The following is a 26717-nucleotide window of genomic DNA, read 5'->3' on the forward strand; positions in this document are numbered from 1 at the left end:
ACAAAGAAATGTACAACACTCGCGTTACAGTATGTGTAACTTGATGCTGTCTACCTTTACATTAGCGCAAGTAACTGCATAGCTGCATAGCTAATGTGACAGCCACATTCTACGTGTAAGAAGCTAGGTAACCATAAACAGTAAAGCAACACATTTATATATAATTTGTTGACTTACTTGTCCGACGTTCAGCAAGCCCAGCTCTGTATTGACCATTTGATGTTCATTTGTACATCCAATTATTGAGCAATTATTATGCTTAGCTCGCTCAAAAGCCATGATAGCTCTCGTGGACAAACTAAAATCGCGTGCGCGTTCCTACTTCCTAGCTCATTTTTCTCATGGGCGAGAAATATTCTCTGGGCGGGCAAAGCAGAGAAAGGGAGGTAACATTTCTCCTTATGACGTCATAAGGAGGAGATTCAAGATCAGCCCGGTTGAGCTTCCATTTTCTCAAAGGCAGAGAAAGATAGCAAAAGCTCGATTTACACCGATTAAAATTTTTTGAAACTTGAGGACCATATACAGGCTAGGGGAACTCATATTAATGTTAAAAAACCTCAGAAAGTGGAAATTTCATGTCATGGGACCTTTAAATCGGTTGGAATATGGTCCTCTCCCATGAGTGTCTGAACATTATATCCAGGGATGCATGTCTCAATCTCTTTCCATCTGGCAAAATAACTAGGGTCACACCAGCAACACAAGTAAGAAACTGGGCTTTTACAGAAATTTGTCTCAACAAATGATTCTCAACCCGACCCTCCCCTGGGGGAAGGAGTTAGTGTGTTCATCTCCCGAAGAGCTGGCTCCTCCATCTCTGGGACAGATGCTGTGCCGCTTTTCTGTGGCTGGATCCACTCTCCGGCCTTTCGTATGTTGATTCTCCTCAGCTCTTTTATTTTATTTTATTTTTTAGACATGTCTGTTTGAACTCTTTTTGTCTTGTCACTTGAAATGCAACAATTGCGTAAAGCAAATGTTACATACAAAAAATACCGTTTATTGGGGTAAAATTTGCTTAATTGTTCTGAAAATAATGTCACAATGCAAAAAAGTGTCAGAAGTAGACTTTTTATTTATTCATTCTTTTCACCTCTTTGAGACATTCTCTCATTATAGCTTGCTCTTTCCTCAAATAGCAAACCACTGTATTTAGCATTCACCAGTGAATGTGTGAATGAGCCGTTTTAATTATGCATGAGAAAGCATTATGCTGATGCTTACATCATTACTTTAGCAATATTTTGATTACAATATCTGAATAAATCGATCTGATTTCATATCTTGCAAAATAGTCATAGTTTAGTCTGTAAAATTTTGTATACAGTGTAAAAAAAGTCTCAGAAACACTTCCGCACTAATGCAATCCTCAAAATGATATTACATTTGCAAGCATGAAATACAGTATTTTTTTTTTTTTTTATCTTTCCTTGATTATTGTCGTAATCTGTTTCAAAATGTCATACCTTTTAATCTTTTCTAGTCATATTTTGACCAGTGACAGTACATTGTTCTCAGAAATATGAGTGCTGGTCTGTGGGTGTGTGTGTTTTTCTTTTTTTATCAATCTGAATTATCTGTTGAAGAGCTGTCGATAGGATTCAACAAGTGAAAGTCCATTTCCGAGGTTATAAATAACCATCCATTTATTTTAACAGGGTTTCTCGGACCTGTAAAGAGGATGTAGAGTGTTGGTGAATGGCTTACTTGCTAAGAGGATTTGCCCTTAATCTGTTTAGGGTTTCTCCTGTGTCCATTACGGGTGATGTCATCCTCAGCATGTCTGTCTGTTTGCTGTTGATTTATTGGTTTCGCTTGGTCGACTGTTGAAATGAGAGAGATAGCATTGGATTTTGGGGGAACCTTTTAATGGAACAACAATGGCATTGAGAAGGAATTTCACGTCACCAGCGTGGGCATCTTCTGATAGGTGTAGGGTAAGAAATCCTCAAACATTAACTTTAAGAGAACTGAACAGAGACCCCTCCCCATCAACTTATGTCAGTGTTGTAGATTTTGCATTTAGTCCACTTTATGGCTAAGTCAAAATAAACTTAACACCTATTACTCAAACCATAATTTAGCATAATTATTCACAATTGTGCTTATAGGTTTTGCACAGTATGAGTTTGTTCTAGAATATAAACTTTTGGAAACAAAATGTTATTAGAAAACTGAAATGGTGTTGAATTTTAAGCTGCTGAGTGAATAATACCTGTAAAGCTGACAAAGTTGTTTGATTGGTGCTATTATAAGGGTACTTTTTGTTGGTGCACCAGCATATTTTAATATTTATAATAAAAAAAAAATCATTGCCAGCCTTTTAACACCTGTGTGGAAACTTGGGTGCGGTAACATCAAACCATTTTGCAATGTATCTAATGTAAACTATGGTGTCTGTTCTTCATAAATCTGTCTCTATATTCAATCTTGTGAAGTGATGGAACTGTTTGAGATGGATTCTGTTAATAATACTGGATTAAAAAGCACTAAGCTTGAGGATCCAGGAAAAGTGAAAGGCTTGGTAAACATCCGTTTTTTTAGGGAACTGTGTCCTGGTTGCTCAACACTCTTTCATGCACTGTCTGCAATAAAAAAATAAAAATAAAAGAGAAAAATAAATTGCTCTCATTATACTGCTTTGTGCTGTCTGACGTCCACTGTGCTTGGATTGTTCAATGTTTATTATAATTTTAATATAATTTATTAATTTAAGTGACATGTGAAGGCCAAGTATGGTATCCCTGTCCTCTGCATTTAACCCATCCATGTTAGTGCACACACAGAGTAGTGAGTAGTGAACATGCACACACTGCAAACCGTGGACACACACACCCAGAGCAGTGGGCAGCCATTATGCATATTTATGCCATGCTGGTGATGATTTGATTGTGTAGTAAGGCCACTTTAATTAATTGCATCAAAAAACAGACCACTTTGTTGCATATGTGCTGCAACAACTATTGATACTGAATAATCACATTCAATGGATTAATTTGCTGGCTGATCATAGACTATTGAGATGAGTGAGCTTTTATAGACCTCCATGATTCTCCTTGCACTGCTCAAAGGCCTGTAAAATTAATCATTAGCCTGAATTATTGACTCAAATTCTTTAGATCTTGAAATCTTGAAATTCAACAATACTTATAAATGTCAAAGACTATTTTCCAGAGACACAAATTAGATAAATTAATCACAAAACTGTTTCAAATCACACAAATATTGATATTTAAAAAAAAAACATCCTTTAATAAAAATGACAAAGTCCAAAAGTTAAGTTCAATTGACATCTGAAATATCTTCAATTATCCCAGTTTACTGAGTAGAGACAACTACAAGAAATATGGCATATTTTACCCTAAAGAAAAAAATATCATGAAATCTTGCAGCTCTTTAGTGCATGAGCTAACGTCATCACTGTACATCTGCCTGACCTTAACATTTCCTCTGCTCCATTTCCAACTAAATCATGTTCCTCTGGAGGTTAAACAGCTCACATTACTGAACTGAGCTGTTTTGCTGAGGTCAGCCTAACCAGAACACCCCGGTGTCACAGAAGTTCCCACTGTCTTAAAAGAGGCATGTCCCCTCTCACACTGCACTGTTCATTATCCCTAAAGGTTTACTGTTGGCAATAGCCCTGCAAAATCTCAGTAGCAAAGTCATGTTTCCTGTGTTGACACAACCTCCCTCTGGATATAAACAGATGTGTGGTTTAGAAGCATGATCGAGTATACGCTCTTGCACATTTCTTGTATGTGGAGGGAAAGGAAATTGCTCTTCGTCTTTATTTGGACATGTTCATTCATGAAGGAACTCCCAAAATGACAGAGAAGTATGCCAGATGTCAGTGTGTCTGCTAACACACACCATGCAGACTCCATGGTTACAATGTAACTTAAAAGGAATATGGCCAAACCATGAATTCTAAAAAAAATTGCATTAGTAAAGTTTCTATTGTAAAGTCACAACACTTAAAGTTAGGATAGGCAATTATGTAACTTTAAACCTTATGGATCTCGCTGAGGATGTTTGATGTCTGAGCAAGCAGGGTGCTGGTACAGGCACATCGTATCATTGCATACTGACATTTTTTTTCCACAGAAGATATACAGGTTTTAATAGTTAGACCACTTCTATTATTGATTGCTAGCAGGATGTGAAGTTTTAACCTGTATAACAATATATATATATATTTTTTTTTTGCAAATACCCTACCTTTAAACAATATGTGCATTAACATTGTTTTAGTGTTTGTGTGGGTGTTAGCAAATTAACACTAACCTTTTCTGTGTTTCCAAATGTACAATTTCAACACTTTGACTTAACTAAAAAATATTTTTAAAAAAGTTTAAACAACTTTACAGCTCAAATAATACACGTTTTAACAGAATAATTAATGTAATTGCTTTTATAAAATTACAAGAATCACATTTCTGCTTTTAAAAACCCATTCACTTTCACTGTAAGTTCTTCAATGTAACTAAGATTTTTTTAAATTGGGACACACAGTGTGTTTACTGTATATAGAGAAAGCAGGCACAGGTTAAAACTGGATAATTCCCATTATAAATCAACAAAGCTGTTAGACAATGTGGCAAAACTAGATCACACTTGCAGTGTAGATGGCTTAGTGGTTATAATGGGGATATATAATAGGATCAAGTTGTCACTATGCTTATTTGCTCGCAGTTAAGATAGGACTATAGCCTACCTGTTTAAAATAGTTTGCAAGATAAGATTAGTGCATCCCAAATCATAGTACACTGAAAATAGTAAGCCGCAGATGCCTGGATAATTTTTCTGGTGGATTTCTGAAGTATCTATCCTTATTTTAATTTTTTTTAATTCGTGCATTTATTTAGTTAGGTAACTTACCGTGAACCAATTAAAGGGATAGTTCACCCAAAAATGAAAATAAAGCATGCACATTTAGAATGAAATGAAGGCCAGTAAACACGGACAAAATCTTCTTATTTTTAAAGTAAAGTATTCCTTTTAATAATGTCATGTAGGAACATGTAGGAAAGAAAATTACATTTAGAAAAGCGGACAGTCGGCGAATGATGCAATCTGGACTCAAACTCGCATCACCTGTATAAACAACATGGGTTTACGTGTAGAAACATGCACTAACTGCTAGGCTGAGGCTCTAAAATTTACTGCAATTAATTATTGATGTGGAAAAAAAATCTGCTCACATTATTGTTTCTGTGTAGCACTTTGGTATGAGTTTTAACCTTGAGTGAACTGTGTTCTGGGGATTGATGAACCCCACTGATTTACTCTTCAGCAGACTGTGACTGTGAAGGATTGTTTAGACCCACTGTGTCTTAATAGCTTGACATTGTGTGGGCAGCCTCCTTAATATTAGGATGTTGTTTCAGACACTGTCAGACTGAAATACTGTGAAAAACTGTAGCTTTTGCTTTGTGCCGAAGGTCTCCAAGATTTCAAGGCTAAAGTGTTCCTCTAACTGTTATTGACTGGCATTTCCATGCATGCATGCCTGTTTACATATGGACTGCAAATGAGATTTAGTCCGGTAGGGTAAGTTCATGGTTGCTGTGTAAATCAAGGGTTCAAGGTTTGGCTAGTTGGCATGGCCTCATTAATCTTTGTTGGTAACTGTACCATCTGGATTATTTGTCCATTTAAAGGCCCTTCTTAAATTTCCATATATTCTGGACATATATATTATAACTTTTTAATTTGGTCATTTCACCATTCTCCAATATATTAGTACCATTCAAAAGTTTGGGATTTATAGATATATGACCTAACCTAACCTAACCCCTGAACTATCTAGAATGGTAACATAAAACATAAGATCAGGAAAAAAACTAAAACATTTAATATGGTTCTGATGAGCCTACAGACTGTCCCAGACTGTGTCTGACAGAATAAAGTGGTTTTGTAATACTCCCAGAATTAACTTTGTGTGTATTATGTAACATTTTGCAACACCATTGTGCAATTGAGGATTGAGGAACACAATTACTATATCTTTGAAAACACAAGCATTGTAGGACAGAGTATAACCCGATTGCCACAATTGTATTTTATTGAATTACTGGTTGACACATTTTGTGGAAGTCTTCAAAAGTCCACTATGCATCAGGTGCACCAATAGATTTTTATTTTTATTTATTTTTTTCTGTTGTCCATGAACACAGTGTTTGCATGAAACCTGTATTCTGTCTTGTAAATGCCTACAATAGCTTTGTGATGAACAGATCACAACTTAGTGTTCACTGATAATCATCAGCTGCAGCTCACATAATTACAGATTTTTCATTTTTTGTGAGGAACTATTTGATTTAGGGGTGTTTCCTTTGAGAAGGCAAGGGAAGCAGGCGTTGTTCACATGATTAAAATTGATCTGATTCTGAATTAATGGCTAAATAATAATGTTAATGTTAAGACTCATTAAAAAGGAAGTATTCAACTCCCTCACCTCAGATTTCACTGTTTTGTCACGTCAAAATCAATCTTGAAACATGATCTGTGCATTTTATTTTTGTATTTATTAGTGATGTTAACAATTAGAAAATTAATTTAATTGTTAATGTAAAAAAACAAAATAAAATTGTATTGTAATTGCTTTTTGATATTAATGTTTTAATTAATGTTCATTTATTTAACCTGGAAAATGTGTCAATACTAAGTATAACCTTTATTTTTATTTCTATATTTTCTGTTTTCAATTTTCTTTTTTTCTTTTTTAAAGGACTGAAGACTTTGCCCTCATCATTACAGAACGCCACTGCACACATTTGTCAAAAGTATATATTTTTAAAACCTTTATGTAAAAAAATAAGTTTAAGCAAGATATAACCAAATAAGACCTCATCAGTTCCCCATGTTTCATGTGTCACTTCTGTTGTGGCTGGTGGCTACGGTTTACACGTCTGGTGTAAAATATTAGCCTTGGCTATTTTGGGCACATGGGCAGCTTCTCCTATCGTGTGAGGTTGACCTTTTGCATACGATATGTCTTCTTGTTGATTCATTTCTGACAGTGACATATGAGATGCCACTGGTCAGATGTTCAGACAATTTGTAGTAATGGAAAATGAGTTGCTAATCACATTAGCAGCACTGGTTGGGAGGGATTGGAGTTCAGAAGATCAGTTTTCACAGCCATGTAATGCAAAAGTGAAGTAATCTGATACACAAAGATGACCAGAAGTTCCTATGACGACATCATGTAAACAAACACTGCTGTTTACAGTATAAGTTGGTTAGCAAGGGTAAATGACCTATATCTGTTGTGTGTATTTAGACAGAGGCCGCACTCTTTGCTAGCTCAACAACAAAGCAACTGAATCTCATATTTGTCTCCATAAGCATCGCCGGTAAATTAAATGACTCATGTCAGAGATATATCTATTACAGAGGAAACATCTCCACTTGTTTTAATTTTGCCCCATGTGTGTTATAATGAGTGCAGGAACTGTAATTTGTTATCTGTAATGGTTTGTGAGTGTTCTGTGCCACTCTTAATGTTTAGCGTCTCCACAGCTTGCTACCAATTCCGTGAAATCAAAAAGCAAAATGCACCCAGTACAAAGTAAAAAAAAAAAAAAAAAAAAAAAGTACACCACAGTGGTTTAGAACCTTGAACCAAAAAGTAATATTTGGTACTCGAGGACTGAATTTGTTTACTGACCAACATTGAAAGAAATTGAGGAACCACTAATAACAAAGGGAGAACCAAAGGGAATATACAAATGTTTTAACTTTCACCCATTCCCTGGAGTAAGTCTCTTACTCACAACTGAGAATCAGTCCCCCCCTCCCCCCCTTCCTGTTGTCAAATTCTCAACGTAATTGCTAAAATTATGAGCAGGGGTCAAGCTTCCAGCGGGCTTCAAGCACACTTAAGAAAGTAACTCTACCCTGAATTCTCATGTTACCCGATGGAGCAATATGCAGAATTTCACTGATTATTCGGTGAAGGTTCACATCCTCCATTAAATTATGTTTGTTAGAACAACACTACGAGTAACTGTTATGCAGTATTTGAGACTAGAATTGGTGCTATGATTCAGGATGCACCAATTCTAGTCTCAAATACTGCATAACAGTTACTCGTTATATTGAAAATATCATGCTGAGATGTGCCTGGGAGACACTTAAAGGGATAGTTCACTTTGAAATAAAATTTTGGTATGTTTTAGCTTACCTCAAGGGCATCCAAGATGTAGGTGTCTTTTTCCGCAGTAGTTTAAATTTTGATATTTTTAGGTCAAACCGTTCTTGTCTGTCAGTCATATAATGCAGGTCGATGGTCACTGTCTCAAAGAGCAAGCACAGAGTCCAAATTAAAACAATTCCCCATCGTCCAAATTAAACAATTCCCCATCGTAAGTACACATTGATGGCCTAAGACACGAAACGAGCGGTTTGTGTGAGAAAACGAACAGTATTTATATCGTTTTTACCTCTTGAACACAGCCGCGTCCAAGTGATCTGAGAGCGCGGGCGGGAATAGATATATACACTAGATGTCGCATTGGCTACAGTTTCGCAGTAGCATTATATGACTGACAGACAAGAACGGTTTGACCTAAAAATATCCAAATTGAAACTACTGCGGAAAAAAAAGACACCTACATCTTGGATGCCCTTGAGGTAAGCTAAAACATACCAACATTTAATTTCAAAGTGAACTATCCCTTAAAAAAAAAAAAGAAGAATTTTCAAAGCGCACATTTTTACTTATTTACTTATCTTTTATTCTTTACTATATCTTTTTATTCATATACTTTTATTTATTATTTTTTTAATTTATATTTATTAATTTTTATTGATTTATTTTTATGAACTCTTTTTTTTATTTGTAACTTATTTATTTTGATTTGTTTATTGTTGTAATTGAAAAATAAAAAGTTTATTTATTTATTGGTTTTATTTATTTATTTATTTATTTATTGTTTACTTATTTAATTTGACTTTTACTTGCCACAATCTGTGGTATCAGACATTTGAATGATACCATGTCTTAGTGTACTGTTTAGTCATTTACTCAGAGTATACACTTTCCCATTGTCAGCAGGCTGCAAATAAATAGGCACATTTGGATGCAGACTAACGTGTTTACATTGCCGTGGATTGAGTGTTTTCAATTAAACAAAGCTTGCATTTTTCTAGCTCTAATCATCAATGGTGTGTTCAAATTCCACTGTGTGAGTGTGATGCTTTCATAACAATATATTGTATATAACTGTAAAATACTGCATATTGAAAAGAGAACTCAGGTTGCAGGCATTCATGCCTTCTATTACCTGGGACATTGACATTAATTTTTCCCACTGTTGCTCAGTATTTTTAAATAGTTGAACTAACTGTGAAATACCTCTGATGTAAAATTCATAAAAATGCTCTTATATAATTATGTAACAGTGCAAATTCTCTTTGACCCTGCCTCAGGGAGAGAGATTGAATGAGAAAAACAAATGGTTGAACGGATAACCTCTCTCTCTCTCTCTCTCTCTCTCTCTCTCTCTCTCTCTCTCTCTCTCTCTCTCGATGAGTGCTTTGTTTTTGGCTTTCATCATGAGCAAACCCGTGTCTAAGAAACAAATACTTCAGATAAAACGGTTTGATCAGAAGGATCTCTTCTGAAATGATACTCATTAGTTTCTAGCCGATGGCAACACAACAACATCCCTGTCCAGCATTACTGAATGAATTAATGACGGCACTGGGAGATGTCATATAGTGTTACTAATCTGGTCACAGAGCATGGTGAATGTACGGGTCCTTCAGTTAGTAAAACATTTCCATCTGATAACAGATTGCTACCCTACTGATAATAGAGAAATGGACATCCTTCTCTATAAAGCTCTTTACATGACAACTACCTCCTCTTCTCTGGGTTCAGAAATAGCAGTGATGGTACATTTTCTCCCCAGGGGCGTTTAATAGAAAGTGAAATGCAGAATGCTGTGAAAAAACACCGTGTTTTTTTTTTCACCTGTTTGTTCTTTATAGCTTTTTTTTTTTGTTTTTTTTTTGTGAGGTGATGAAATCATGAAACAATACGCTTACAAAACAGTAATGTGGCACTACCATGATTCAGTGATGATACCAGATGGTAAATCCATGGTATTTTTGAGATAGACTATATTTATCGTATTCCTATACCACAATATTTATATAGTATCCCCAATATACCTCAGATACATTTAGTATTACCATTGTACATATCCAAAAAAGAACACATAAGGGTATATCCAAAAAAGAAAACATGAAAGAGGTAGAGTCCAATGGTATTAGCATGAAGTTTGAGATCAATAAGATGTTTTCTTTTTGTTGTTATTGAGAGATGTCTTTTCTGCTCACCATGGCTGCATTTATTTGATCAAAAATACAGTGGAAACAGTATTATTTTGGAATACTATCTTTAATTGCTACGGTTTAAAAAATGTATTTCATATTTTAAAACAATTTATTTATGTGATTGCAGAGCTAAATTTAAAGCTAAAGTGTCATATAATCCTCAGAATTTGTATTTTTTTTATAGTTTGGCTTACTGGCCTCAAACTTTTGAATGGTAATGTACGGTAATCAGTACCATGTAATTTGCCTACCATTTGATGAGTCACATGGTACACCACAGCATTTCTTGTAAAATAGGTCTTTGATTTGTCTGCTATAGGCACTTTTGTGAGTTGGTAGTTGGATGGTCTTGTTTTCTTAGCACAATGCTGAGTTAATTCTGCCTTTTCATTTCTTTCTCATTTGTGGTGCAGTTATTTTCCACACCGATGGATTCAGTGACTGCTTCCACAGTCTGTTTCTCCTGTATAGGCTTTATTGACGCGATGCTCGACTGCCTCAAAATGAGAAACACCTGCATCAAAATGGCTTAGCTTCTGTTATATCATTACTTTCCCTGTGTGCTATGAGTTGTCTAATTGAAGAATTCATTTCAACTATTCTCGCAGCACAGCTCACAAAAGGCCATGTGTTTTTACAAATTCAAAGCGTGTTGATGGGCACAAAAAAAAGGTTCCAACCACAGTTTTAAGTTCAAGCACTCATATTTAATTAATTATTTTGTCTATACTGTAATTATCATCACTCTAAACTGTTATTTTGCAAAGTTAAGTTCATTATGGTTTTTAGTGTTAATTTCATCAACGAAAACTATGACGAAAAATGTTCATTGTCAACATTAACAAGTTTTTCCATTACTAAAAGAGACTACATTGGCATTAAACGATAACTGTGACTATATCAACATGCAATATTGTTTAGGAACAATACCTACCCATAGAAATACCCAATACCTACGTCACAGCTACTCTCCCATAGAAATAACTGACCTCCACATATCTGTCCTTCATTGGCAGCCAGACCACAAGTAATGATGGTTTATGTGGATGTTTTACCGACGCACACCTTTAATCTTCTTAGAGAGTTCAGGACATAATTATTATGTTATGCTGTAATTATATAACCTTTCATATCTGTTTATTGAAATCCTGCTAAACTGTAAATCCCACATGATCTTGTTCTAAAGTTTATAAAGTATGTTGGGTCAAAGATAGATGTATTAAAGCTTTTAACTTCACACTATCCCAAAATGAACTTTGTGCTGACTGTGATCTCATACTTATAAAATATAATTTCTGAGAAATTGCCTAGTTTACAATCAGGAACTGAGACATAATAAAATGTTACAATAAAGTTACTCTTTCTTCAACCTCTGTCCCACAGAAAAGATTATACTGCAAGTATGAATCATAGTTTGAACTGTAAGCACGTCCAAAATGCATCATTGGTATATTTTACAACATCATTTGTTTTTATAATAGATGGACAGTTGAGATATGTAAACTTTTTGGCGAGTGACCAGTTATGAGGTCATAAAGAGATGTTATCTTATTTTGTGTCCAGCAGGCTTGGGTTAAAAATTACCTCCTCATGAAAACAGACAATGAGTAATAAATTAGCTCCTTTTCTGCAGGCATGTTTGCTGTTTCTGTTTGCTGTAGGCGTTGCACTTTTGGTTATGTAGTCACTTTAGTTTATATTACTTGTTGATTTTAGTAGTTTAGTTAACTTACACTTTAAATTTCTATAGACCATGTAAGTTTGTATGCAACCAATCAGAATTCAATTGTCAACCTTATTGTCAAATAGAGTCTTGTTTGTTTCATTTATTGAATTATTTATTTATGTAAAGTGCCCCTATTATGCTTTTTCGAATATTACCTTTATGCAAATACAATTTAGCTGTTTGTGAATTTAAAAGGTCTGCAAAGTTTCAAAGCTCAAAGTGTGTGACAAATAAAGTTATTGTCTTCTAAAAGAAAGAATCAATTCTGAACTGCTGAAACGAGTTGTCAGCAATTCCAGTCTCCCTTCCTGTTGCATACCTACGTAACAATGCCTGTGAACGACGTCTTATTTGACCCGCCCTCAAACACTGTAGTTGTAGCTGAGGCCTGGATGAGTTTGGTTTGTGTTGTTGACATGTCGAGAAGATGCTGTTTTCAGTGCTGCAAATCCACTTTGCATGTACAGTATTTCAAAAGGTTGAGTGCTGAGGAATCCTCCGGAACTGAAATTCAGACATGTTAATAGGCGGGGGTTTTTTCTGACATGGGCTGTAAGCAGTAGACCAATCACAACAGAGTGGGCCATTTGACCAATCAGAGAAGAGTTGGCTTGCAGAAAGGTGGGTTTAGAGAGACTGAATCTTCAAACAAATCATATTCTGACTCTTTGAGAAATGAGGTGATGTGCAATGTATATTATGAGAAAGTTTTATGTGACCTTTGATGCATGTAAACCTATTGTAGACCTATAGTAGACAAACTTTAAAATAGCATAATGGGGGCACTTTAAAGTTTAAATATATAGATCTAAAAATGTCATGTGATGTAACCGTAAAGTCAAAAGGAAACAGTTTCCTTGCATATTGTGTACATGTGTTTTTATCTTTTTATAATCAAAACTTAATTATTAATGTATATTGGCAATAAAGCAAAAAGCTGATTTATTAACATATACTACAGATGTTTAAATAATAAAGTAATAATGAAATAAAATAATAAAGATTGTCAAACTACATAAGTTTTCTTTAAAAACATCATAATGTAAATCTCAATCTTACATTTTCCCCCTTTATAATATCAGGACAATTGTTTCATGTTTGACTTAATGCCCCCCAAAATATCTAAATTAATTTATGGATTAAAAACGTGCAAACCATAGAGGTAAACCAGTCATTTTATACATAACGTACATTAAAGTATTTATTTTTATTTTTTTATTAATATATCTGAATAATAAAAAAAAATAAAAAAACAGAGCATTATCATTGACCTGACATAAACAATATATTTAAGATATTCTGTCCTTCCTCTGTAGTTGATATAAAAGGATTCAAACTTTTCCATTTTGGGAAAACATTGTATTGTTTTGAACACACACAAGCCTTTTGCTTTCTATGCATGATTATATCTCATCTCACGGTTTTGACTGAGGAGCACAGCATTTTGTGGTGTTTGTGAAAGGTGTGGTGGTAGTGTATTGGTCAGTGGGGCAAACAACTCTGGGCAACCATATTCTGCACATCTAAAGCTTTTGCTCCTCATTGAAACAATTGTAAGTGTTTCCTAAATGGTTCCTATATGCATATATGGCCACATCTAGATTAATTTTTACTTGTTGAAACAGCTGCCTTTATTTATTAGTCCTCTGGGTTGATAATCTGAATGTCTTTTGGAAGGGTGATCCATGAACTAGAGATATGCTGTGCTCTGCTTTCAGCATTGGGCATAAAGCCAGATTGCTCCAGGTGGTTGATTTAATGAATCATTCAAAGTAGCTTCTGCTTTTTGATGCCTCATAGCTCTTCATCAGAATTCAGAATTCAGCTTTTCATAAACGTGACAGTTACTTTTTTGCAGGGTGTGATGGAAATATCAGCTGCAAGTTTTGTGGAAACTTGGCTGTGAGGCACATTTCCTCCTGCTGCAGCTCTCCTTGACTTGTCTTCCTGAGGACTTTGGCAAATGTATTTGGGTCAGAAATAATGTTTAGTTGTGAGAGTTGATTTGCCCAGAAATTATAACATCATCTTACTGCTCAATATGTGATTCATTCATTTTCATTCATTTTCATTCATTTTCATTCATTTTCATTCATTTTCATTCATTTTCATTCATTTTCATTCATTTTCATTGCAATTAAGAGCTCTTTCAGAGCAGTTAAGTGTGAAGCATGTTCTTTAAGTTCTTTAACTTTTAAGTAACTTAAAAAAAATTATCCCCTAAAAAATAAGGGGACCCCCTTTCTCAAATTTATTATTACTTTTTTAACAGACTCTCACATGCAGTGGATTTGTTGGGGGGTAATTGAGAATGAATGGGACAAAGTCACATGAGAGGAGGCAATGCTTCAATCGCGCTGTGATTGGATATGGTTGGTTATGATTGGCTCGTGCACTAAATCCCGCCTCTTGTTTTCATGCACGTTTGCGAAACGTATGAAAAAAGGATGCTGTGAATGGGAAGACTCATAGAGTGGTGCAGGTATGACATCACAGGACACTGGTTCCCAATAGGATTTTTCCATAGGCTTTTGGATGATTGCAACAAAAAAAAAGCTATGTGATCAACAAAATTGTATAATGCTTACATGTCTTGTCCATCAAGATCATTTTCACAGACAAACACAACTTTTATGAATGTTGAAGCCTAAATGCAGTCGCCTGAAGTAAAAAGCTAAAGGTAGGCTATAGATTAACTACACCACAGTTCCACGACTTCAACTTCACCATCACTAAGCTTCCAACAACTTAAGTTTTTATCTGAAAACAAAAAAACATTTTCCCTGAAAGTTTGAGTTAGAATACTTTATAAGGGCACAATTATTAGCATAAGGAGGTTGTAAAAGCAGACTGAGTTGACCTGTTCGACGTGATGGCGTTTAATCTCTCTGACAGCCTCTGTAGTCACATTTAGCCACTTGTTAGCAACTCCCTTTTTCAAGACACGTTACAGCTTCAAAAATTCATGAGTGGGGTAATACTTATGGATTTTATGTCATAGAATAAAGCATGAAAGTGTCTTGAGCTTGTGTTCACCACAGACCTTATTTCAGCCATTTAAGCATTTAACTCATTTCCGCGTTTTGGCCAACAAATTTACGTCATTTCTGCACCACTCGATTAAAAAGTAAGTAAAAACTCACCCACTTAGATATCACCTCTGTCACGTCAAATTCAAACTTGAAATGTCCTGAAAATATATGATGACTTTATTTTTTTATTTTTTTATTTAGTGATTCATTTCAGAACACCACTGCATGCTACTTAGTTTAATTTGTTTTAGTTAATTAAAAAAAAAAAAAAAAAAAAAAATACTTTTATTCATCAAGAAGTATTCATTTTCTGTATATAACTGATTAAATGTATAAATAATTGTATAATGCTACAAAAGATTTCTATTTTAAATAAAAGCTGACACTGAACAGTCTATTAATCAAAGAATCCCAAAAAAGTATCAGTTTCCACAAAAATATTTAGTAAAACTGTTTTCAACATTGATACTAATAAAAAAATTAAATAAAAATGAATAATTGAGTACCAATAATAATTGATAATAATCACTAAGCATCTAATCAGCTTATTTAAATAATTTCTGAAGGAGCATGTGACACTTAGCTCTCACAAGAACTATATTAAAAATAAGTGCTTTACCGGTACTTTACCGGTCCCGGCCTCAGGTGGAGGTGACCTCATGTCTTTTCATAATTATGGTCTTGTTCTCCACTAAAGATGTGGGTCTTCTCACATGGTTTTGGTTTTCATCTGTGTGGATCATTGCAGCTCTTTTCAGCAACTCCACAGAAGAGTGTGTAGTATCATAAATCATTTTCCTCAAAGCAGAGGGAGTTCCCTTCCAGTTAGAGAACACACTAGGCCTCCATTTGTTTATATTCACTGGGAGGAACCTCTTCCTCTACTCTTACATTGTTCCACAGCTTGGTGCTACTCAGCTCCTCATGAGCCTTTTCAACTCTGTTTGACAATGGAAAGAAAGGACGTTTATGTCATACGGCGTGGTGTAGTAGTGTTTGTGATGGCAACAATGGCAAAGTCTTTCTTCAAGACCAGATGTTTTTGAACTCCGTATTTTCACCCTTAGTGGATCTTTATACATACTGTGATAGCCTTCAAATTCACACACATATTATATAATCTGTGCTGTTTATGAATGGAAAATCTGATTGCTATAAAAAAAAAAAATTCAAGGTGCAACATTTAGTTGGTAAATTCTATTATGGATTGTTCCTAGTGATAAACCTGATGCTTTTAGGGTTTCATGATATACAGTATATTATGTATATATTTTTCTTTTTCTAAAGCTCTAGGTTTATTTGCTCATAAAAAAAAAAAAAAAAGAGTTGTGATCATATATAAACTAGGGCTGTCAAAAGATTAATCGCATCCAAAATAAAAGTTTGTGTTTACATAATATATGTGTGTGTACTGTGTATAATTATTTTGTATATATAAATACACACACATGCATGTATATATTTAAGAAATATTTGCATACATATACTGTATATATTTATATATAATTGATATTATATTTAAATATAATTTTTTTTATATATAAATTAAAAACATTTCTTAAATATATACAAGCATGTGTGTGTATTTATACAAATTTAATTATACACAGTACACACACATATTATTTAAACACAAACTTTTATTTTGGATGCGATTAATCTTTTGACAGCCCTAATATAAACATGACTTATTATTATTATTATTATTATTAAAAAATATTAAATTAAGATAATTATATTGTAACATTTCACTGTAAAATAGAAAAAAACAAATATTTAGCTTAATTCTCTTTTGTTCAAAACCACTGGTTTACAAATGCTCCTCATTGCAAGTCTGAAGATGGTTAGCTCATATTGCATTGCCAAATGCACATTATCAACAATGTTTAATTTGAGCCAGAGTAAAACTGATGGTGTTTCTGATCAATAGAGATCCCGGGAAGATGGAACTGCAGCCCTGGACAATTCTGCTATACTAATCAGGATAGCAGGAGATACGAACAACGGGAGTTAGTTAGGTCAGTCAGAAATCCATGTACTGGAAAAGGCAACGATGTCGTCGGTGAGGGAGAATATCACTGATCAACTGATATTTGGTTGATATGGTATGATATTTGGTCTCAACGTAGCTATGTGACTGAATAATACACTAGGGTGTAGTTAGGGCCGTGCAGAAACTTGTGAATCATGCTCCATCACCGTTCAGTGCTGTCAATGAATGTTCCGAGAAAACTGAAGTATGGTCAGTGTCTGTCACAATTGCTGTTTTTCATCCAGCACTTATTCATTTACAAATTAAGCATTGGTTATAAGCAACCCAAACTCAGGCAGATGCAGAGATGAGAAGCAGCATTTAGTATGAACAGATTTCGATCACGAACTGCTTGTGTGTAAATGAACAGTGTTGCATATATTGAATTAAATTAATTTAATTAAATTACAGCCTTTGCTTGATAATAGCACTACACCATATCACCATTCAACATAATCCGTTTTATATAATAGTGCTACCCTCCTTGCTTTGGTAATAAACAGTTTGTTGTCTTGGATTTTTCCAATAATGGTTTCCACTAATGTGTTTATCATTTGAGGTGGAAAGAGCCCTCAGATGTGTTTGCTTGTCTAGAAAGATTTTATCTGTACGAGAAAAAGCCTTGTTTTGTTCATTGAGTGCTGGAGGGGGTGAAAGGCCTCAAATGAACTGAAAGTGGAGGAAATGGTTGGTTATATATAGCATTAACTAAATTAAAATGACAATTATGATAATAACACGGTGGGATTTACCAGTATCAAATGCAGCATTAGTGACTGATTCATGCTGAGATTGAAATATTGTCCACATGAAATGGTTTTCACAGGTATTTAACTTTAGATGGGGTTGAAAAATAAGAGTGATGTCAGTCAAAAAAGGAAAGGTGGTTTAGAGATGGAGTATGTTATTACATTATAATGAATTGAGTAAAGTATTGTCAGTAATGGATATGCAGCACTAAGTATGTTGTGTATTTTTGTAAACACTGCAGTGCTATTCCTGATGTGATCTTCCCTGTAATGTTTCCCATATTGAACTCCATGTTGATCTCATCTTTCTTCCAGCCGGATAACATCCTCTACCCCCCCTCCATGCCTTTCCGCAAGTCCAGCAACCCAGACGTATCTCACGGCTCCAGTTTAGCACTGAAATTTAAACGACAACTCAGCGAAGATGGCAAGCAGCTCCGGAGAGGAAGCCTAGGGGGCGCTCTTACAGGTAAAACTTTGACCTTTGTGTTTGGGCTGCTCGATTTTGGCAAAAATCATAATCACAATTTTTTTAACACGATTATAGGTGGGGGTGATATGATCAAAGTCTTATTTCATGATAGTAGTAATTTGAACTCTCAGTGAAGTTTCACAATTATCGATACTTCAGCAAAAACTAATACTAGGTTAATGAATGACAGTAAAAGTCCTCAAAACGGTTACAGAAGACAAGTAAACAGTCAGCAATACAATAACAACAAAGAAACTAAATTACAAACAAAACCGACAAAAAATACACTCATTAAATAAACAGTGCTTTAGGTTTTTCAGGAAGATGTAATAACAGTGGTATTCAGATCAGTAATCAGTAAAGGAAACAAAGGTGTGTGGGTAGCAGCGGCACAATAACAGTTTCACGTCGATTATCTTGTTTTCATAATCGTTGGAAGCCAAAATCGAAAATAATTTACGATTTATCGCACAGCCCTACTTTGTGTACAGTCGGATGTAAATAGGGTCATATTGTGAAACATCATATTTTTCTTGATCCTTTTTTCCTTGACACAAAAACCACATACTGTAAATAACCAGCTACTCGTTTTAATTGGAAAAAAAAGTGAGCCATTCACAACAGAAAATATTTACCGCATTTTCTAGGTAACGAGTCACACCAAATCATATTTGCATTGGTGAGAGAAAAAACAAAACACAAGTAGTATGAATGTATGTCACATTTTATTAATTTCTAAAATACCAGTAAATAAACAAAACTTTTACAAACAGTATTATATTTCCCTTCACTCCACAGAAAATCCTTTACATTTAAAATTTTCCAATTATCCAGGAATCACAGGAGTAAACAAAGGCAGTGTAACAGCTTGTATCAATAATAATAAAAAAAAGACAATATCGGAGGAGGAACATAACCAAACTCAGGACTTAAAGGAGCTGTATGTAAGAAATGTATTTCAATTAATCATAACATGGCCCTGATATGTCACTAGACATTAAGAAATCATGTTCATTTCAAATACTTATATCACTGACAACAGTAGTCTGGCCAGGATATTGTCATTTAAAAAGTGAAGTTGCAGCCCTCAACTGATGTTGACGTTGTCATCTTGTGTTTTGGCCTGAAGCGCCACCCTCCACCTATCTACCAATCACGAAGTCAGTAGTGTTTCGGCATCCGGGTTGCCAGCTCTGCTCTAGTTACCACAGCTACGTAGCAGCCTACTTTCCTGCTGGATCCTGCAGCCTATCTGGCAACCTCGAGTCAGGGGGGAGGGGGAGGGGATATACCGCTCTACAGTAATTTGAAAGTGATTGCAGTACCAGTTTTGACCACAATCTTACATACGGCTATTTTAAATACTAAGAAAATAACAATGAACTAAATAAGACATGGCTGATAATTACAAGTAACTGGGGGATATTTCAAACAGGGAATTAATCAGAAAACTAATCAAAGCAGGGAAACATGAACTAAGGGAAACAAAACAGAACATCAAAATAAGAGCCCCTAACTGTGACACCTGCAAATATTTAAAAACATTTAATTGGTAACGTTTTATGAATTCAGTTGATTAGACATGCTTCTTGATTGTTAAAATTGAATTTAGCTATTAAAAAAAAAAAAAAAAAAAAAAAATTATAAAAAAAAAGGGATTTCATATGGGCTCTAAAAAAAATTATTTGTCAAACTTTTAATAACTATTTGATAAATTGTATATAATATAGTGTATCATTTCAATTAATTAGACATGCTTTTTGATTACTAGAGTGCAAACTGTATCAAGCAAGCATATGCTTAATCGCCATTATAATTATAAGGGGGTCCTTGGAAAATGTTCTCCCCTCTAAGGGGTCCCTGGCCCCAAAAAGTTTGAGAACCCCTTTTGTAGAGTATAGAAAAGCAATTGTACTGCGTTTGTGTCAAACTCATCCGTTCGCGCTCATCCACAGTTGAGTTTACTTTACCTCTGCGGTCACGGCTGTGTGCGAGATGGAGCCGAACTCAGAAAATAAAGTATTCCGGGCCTTTAAAGGGATAATTCACCTAAAAACTGTAATTTACCCACAAACTTACTCACTGGACTACTCTATGTTCCAGGTCTATTGGAGCCATATGATAGCTTTGTGTAAGGAACAGACCATAACGCATTATGCTTTTTGCATGTTAGCTAGCTTCATTTTGGAGGGCGGGGCTTTGGAGAGTGTTAGTTAGCAAAACGGCAGATTTTTGCAAAACGTGTGGTGAATTGAGGGTGCTACATTTATTTATTTGCAAGTGCAAATTAAAATGTAGGTTGTTTTCTTTTGTTCAAGAAACCTTGATTGTTTATAAGTCGACCTCAGGGGAAAAAATATAATAAATATACATTTATGATATGGCATCTTTTAAACATTAAATGTGTTACAGACAATCCAAGCGAGACCTTTTATCGAACTGATCACAATCAGTCGATCTCGTTTAAAGCCATTGTGAAAAGTAAAGTAAGTCAGAACTTTATAATGCAGAAAGTTGCGATTTCATTTAATATTTTTCTGTTTTGGATTTGGCTCCTAAGAGCTTCATTGTGCTATTTTCATTAGACGTGACATTATGACCACCATATTTGACTACATTGTTTCATGTGATGTTTGTCTTGCTGTTCCTCGTGGTCTGATGTGTTGAATCAGGTATATAGGGCACACTGCTGAAATGTGCTGAGGGCGTCTAGCTGGCATTTCCTCAGTCATGTGGACGGTGACTATATGGAAGCTCTTTCGTAGTGAACAGGAATCGCAGTTTTCCTTCTACGTATCCTGTTTTTTGACCGGGTTATGTGACCATATAGAGCCCACAAACACATAAATACAGGTTAGCAATAGGTTGTCTAGGATACAATGCTATAGCTAAACAGAGTCTGTTTCTAAGAGAAGAAATTTAAAAAAGAATCCTCTCTCACCTCTCCTAAACTGAAAAATGTTTAAATCTGATTTAGTTCAGTATTCTAGTATTTGAAGGCAATTTTGCCCTTACTGCAGTGAGGTTTTGCTAGTTGCCAGGGAGAAGATTGTTCTGTATTAAGCTTGAGAGGACAGACAGCTGCTGATTCATATGTAAAGGACTGGAGAAATCAAGAAACACTTAAACTTGAAGAACACTCGACACACAAAACATGAAGTGAAGAGCAGGACAGATATGCATGGACAAACACATAATACAAATGATCGGATAAGCCCATTTTAATCACATTTAAATGTTCCATTTAATACATTTGATTGCATTTTGTATTTGTAGTAATCAGCTTTGATATTGTCCCAAATCAAATGAATTGAAATGAACTCTGCGATGATGCCTTTGTCATGGCCAAACTCCTGCCATTATTTATTTACCTTGATTTACCATTTATTTGACCAAAAGGGACACAAGCTCCTTGCTAATGCATTATTTGCCATATAAGCAGTTATTTGGAAATAACACATCAAATTTGCTTCTCTGAGTCTACAAAACCATTTAAAATGACAAGCCACAGTTTTACGCAGCACCTAATGCACCATGAAAACAATTCCTGAAATGTAAGATCACAAAAGCGTAAATTTATTATATTAAACCGTATACAATTTGGGTCTAACAGATTTAATTTCGTCTGACATGTCTCCTCAACCAATAAATTGCATTTGTATGGCAGCTCAGTGTTATGAAGGTATATTAGATTATCAATCTAAACTATCAATAGATCAACGGGGGGCTGGAAAATGATTAGTTTAGGTGAAGAGGCCATCCACAGTGCTGTAATGTACTGTGACAGTGTGAAAGGCATGAATATAAGATAAATAATGGTGTAAAAGAGCTTCTCTCAAAACTAACATTTCTGAGCCATTTTTGCAATGACTTTTTTGATCAGCTGGTGTGACAAAGATTTCATCATATTAACTATAAACACGATCCACTTACATTCAATGATAGGAAGTGTCACAATACTTTTTTTTTTTTTAAACAGTATAGTATATCTATTGTTTTATTATTCAAAACCAAACAGACTTTATTTTCTTTAAATGTTTTGCTTTAAAGTGTGCTCGTGCTATATTTCTGTAAAATAAATGCATCTTGGTTTGATATCTTGCTATCTAATGCAATGAAAATCATAAATTTAAAGGGATAGTTCAGCCAAAAATGAAGATTCTGTCATGTAGTTCCAAAGCTGTATAATGTCCTTTCTTCTGCGGAACACAAAATAATATATTTTAAGAAGTCCATTTGTCCATACATACTAAAGTCAGTGGGATTTAAAAACACACCGGACCCCATTGACATTCATTTACAAAAAACACACAGAAGAAAATAAATAAAATTTGTGGTTAAATTTTGGGTGAACCACCACTTTGACTGTGGTTTAAAAGGCAATTCACACAGATCACTGTGAGGACCAACTTTCCCCCTTTTTTCAAAATTTTGAAGTGTATAATGTCAAAAGACCCAAGATGCAAGCGCAACAGTTAAACATGTCCGTCTGGTGCATAGTTTACTTTTAAAAACAAAGGAAAAGCTGTACAGTAGAATGCAAGAAACTGTCCCAAAGTGTCCAAATGTTTTTGGGCTTCACACACATGCGCACGCACACGCACACACAAATAAATAATAATAATTTGTATTTACACAAATCGTATGCCTTGCTCATTGGGCATTTTGACCTTTGCTCCACGCCAGGCACATGCCTGTAGATGCTGTAATGTGAGTCATGTTGCTCTGCATTTGTTTGTTATGACATGTCCGTTATGATGAGTCACTGAGTCATAGCCTGTGAAATAGTAAGACACTCCCAGAATCCTCTATGATCTTGTCTGAACATATTACATTATTATTTACCACGTTACCTTCAAGAACATGTTTTGTCCAATATGCTACCACTAAATACTAATGTTCCCTGGACTCCTGCTGTACTTTTTACTTATAGATGTACAGTTGTATATGCAAGTATGTATTTATATACTGTATCACTGGTGTGTTTATGTGTGTGTTATATAATGTATGTATTTACAGGGGTTGGACAATGAAACTGAAACAATGACCAATATAGTTTTGGAGGTTGTATGCCTATATATGCATGGCCTGGTGGACAGTCTTCACTGATTGCACATTCCATCATTAAGAGCAGAGTGTGAAGGTTGAATTAGCAGTGTTACGGTGTGCAGAAGCCCCAAAGAGGCTTTACACCCAGACTGTTGGACTGCAATATTATGGCATTCTCTACTGTGCTTGATGGCCGTGTCACTGCCAAGGACAACCAAACCATTCTGGTGGACCATGTGCGCCTAATGGTTGAAACATTTTACCCTGAAAGTGGTGCCATGTATCAGCATGATAATGCACCAATACACACAGCTTGTGACAGAATGTTTTGATGAACATGAAAGTGAAGTTGAACATCTCCCATGGTCTGCACAGTCACCAGATTTAAATATTTATGAGACACTTTGTGTTTTTTTTTTTGAAAGAGCAAGTCAGAAAACGTTTTCCTCTACCAGCATCACATACTGACATGGCCACTGTTCTGGAAGAGGAATGGCTTTAAAATCCCTCTGGCCACTGGCAGGACTTGTATCTGTCATTCCAAAGACGAATTGATGCTGTATTGGCCACACAAGGAGGCCCTACACCATACTAAAACTTTATGGTCTAAAACCAGGTGTTTCAGTTTCATTGTCCAACCCCTGTATGTGTTTTTCTCAGACAAATCTTTTTATTTTTTCAGGGAAGTACCTTCTGCCATATGCTTCAACCCAGCAGGCATGGTCAGCCACGGGCTCAGAGACCACCAACTTGGTGCGCATGCGCTCCCAGACCCTAGGCAAATCTGCGCCCTCTCTCACTGCCAGCCTGGTCAGTATACCACAAACAAATTGAGTTTAGCCTGATATCATTTGGTGGATTCACTGCTCAAACACTAGGGAGCGCCACTGTATCATTGGCACAAAATAATAACATTGATTTGGTCTGATCTGATAAGAGTCGATTGTGATATTGAACCTAATCATTTACGTACAGTATGTTTGCGTTTTAGCATGTTGCACTTGGAAGAAGAACCAGGCATTTAGTTTGAAATCTTATGGACCGATGAGGATGATTAACCTGTTCCGATATATATATAATATCTCCTCAAAATATCCAGGCTTCTCTATTCCGTACAAATGGAAGTGTTGACCAGAGGCTGTCAAACCAGTGCCATAAAAGTACTATATACTATGCAATTTGTAAATGTTGTTCTTTGCATGAGTCGTATAAGGAAATTCAGAATCGCAGCAAGTTGGAGAAGTAGTCTTCCTGCTGGGTCAGTAAATTGTTGGTAACACTTTAGAAAACTGTTCGGTCATTAATGGATAGCTACACAGGAACAAACGAGAAAAACAATATTAACATTCTAAATACTATTAACTTACAAGAAACTCTGGTTAATTAATTAGGAAGTTATATCGCTCAGTTGAAATAAGGTGAATAATTCACTTTTTTTAACTAAAGTGATACCAAATTATTAAGTTTACATATCTTTTATCTGCTTTTACTGCTTGTATTATTTAAATGGAGAGTTTACCCAAAAATGTAAGTTTACTGAGCTGTCATTTACTCACCCTCATGTCATTAAAATCCTTAAAATCCTGCAACCAAAAAGCCTTGCTTTGACGCATGAGAACCAAAAAGGTTTGTTTGTGTCTGTCAATCATTCACATTGAGCTTCTGTTTATTTGTTCGTCATATAGAGTGACTGTGTCTCTTCAGAACACTTGATTACATCATATTTTGATTGATAATGCATTGGTTACTTCTGTATTTAACTTTTTGAAAATTTTGGTTCAGTGGATTTTCAATGTATGGTCAAAAATGAAAGAATATAAAAATACTTTAATTTGTGTTCTGAAGATGGACAAAGGTCTTATGGAGTTGGAATGACATGAGGGTGAGGATATTTTTTGCGGGAACTAAACCTTTAAAAGTCATGAACAGTCTACTCCATATTTTCAATGAGGACCAATTTTCCCCCCGAATTTTTTAAGTGCATAATGTCAAGTAAATAATTATTTCATAATATTTTTGTTGACCTAGTAGTAAAAAATAAACTTTAGTTTTTCTGAAAGACCTTGCATTGTCTAAGAGTAACCATGTTGACCATAAGAAAATTAAATGGCAGCATTGTGTATTTTGGACCAAATATATTTAAGAAAAGGGTGTTTTTTCCCATTACTTTGTGCTGAGCTGTGCTGAGCTGGATGCTGTGAAGATATCCTGAGAACCCGCCATGTCTTATTTGCTTCTCCTGAGCCGTGGCAAACAGAGGTCCAGGTTCCATGTTGGGCGCCTGATTGAAATTAATGACCACAGGGAGCAGGGTCAATGCTGCAACAAACAGAATGTCATTTACTTAGCGGCTGTATCCGATCTGCTTGCATTGGAGCCTCCTTGGTCTCTCTCTCTCTCTCTCTCTCTTTCTCTCCCACTCCCCTGCTGAAATAAACAGCCTTTGACCAGCTTAGATAACCAGTTAAAACCATTTTACTTGTTCCCTGTACTGGCTATGCTGCCTAGGGTGGGAAAACAAGGACCATCTTTTATACAGAAACAGTTCTGTAAATAAATAAATAAATAAGTAGGCCTAAATATAAGTAGAACAAATGCTTCTATGACATTTGTTCCTATTATTTGTTATTGTATGTCTTCAATGAATGACTCTTCATTTGTCCTTCTATTTGGACAGGACACACTGTACTAAAATACACTGCTCCCATTTATAGCACAGCACAAAAGAAATCCAAGTTATGAGCTTTGCAGCCTGAATTTAATGATTCTTGAATGTGATTAATTGAATTAGTCAAAAAGGCTCTGAATCAGTCTAATGGATCACAAAGTCATAAAAAAAAAAAAAAAAATTTTTTTTCACTTACTCACTGAACTGCAGCAATTATTTTTATAATGACTTGAAGTAATCCGAGAACCGTTACGGTGTCGTGTGTGTGATTACTGACTGGTTGTTCATGGGTATTTCTGCAACTATGCACTGTTTTGTGCTCCTGGGATTAGGGGTTGAACGACTTCAGATTTTGAAGTCGACAGTTCTGTGATTTAAAAATTCGAGTCAACGTCAACTAATCGCTGATGACGTCTATAAATAAGCCTGAACTTCGAGCTGAGACTCGAACGCTGGTTGCCTTGTGCACAGCTATGGCATATGACACAGTATTGCCCACAGAGCTATTGATCCTACAAAACAGCTTATTTTTATCAGCTCTTTTGTCTTTGGGTCATTATATTCCTCACAGATTTCTGCTCGTTCTAAATCAGATACCGATAAAGTAGCACAGTAAAGATTACATTTATATGAATG

The 26717-nt window shown here is 35.3% G+C and overlaps 1 protein-coding gene and 1 long non-coding RNA gene across 6 annotated transcripts in view; one reads left to right on the forward strand and one right to left on the reverse strand.

Moving 5' to 3' along the window:
* The window catches only part of mast4 (microtubule associated serine/threonine kinase family member 4), a 137094-nt gene that overhangs the window by 10088 nt on the left and 100289 nt on the right, over positions 1 to 26717 (forward strand). For all 5 annotated transcript variants that reach the window (XM_082171351.1, XM_082171361.1, XM_082171359.1 and 2 more), the window contains exons 2-3: positions 18208 to 18361; positions 24096 to 24223. In XM_082171351.1, coding sequence (XP_082027477.1) covers positions 18208 to 18361; positions 24096 to 24223 — 282 coding nt within the window. The remainder of the gene's footprint in view (positions 1 to 18207; positions 18362 to 24095; positions 24224 to 26717) is intronic.
* LOC309500006 lies at positions 1357 to 25568 on the reverse strand. The gene is made up of 3 exons (XR_014206434.1): positions 24970 to 25568; positions 24104 to 24220; positions 1357 to 1826 (listed from the first exon to the last, which is right to left on the reverse strand). It is a non-coding gene; the product is annotated as an uncharacterized lncRNA (long non-coding RNA).

Source organism: Leuciscus leuciscus, assembly GCF_965113295.1.
Source record: "Leuciscus leuciscus genome assembly, chromosome: 5".
Classification (NCBI taxonomy): Eukaryota; Metazoa; Chordata; class Actinopteri; order Cypriniformes; family Leuciscidae; genus Leuciscus; species Leuciscus leuciscus.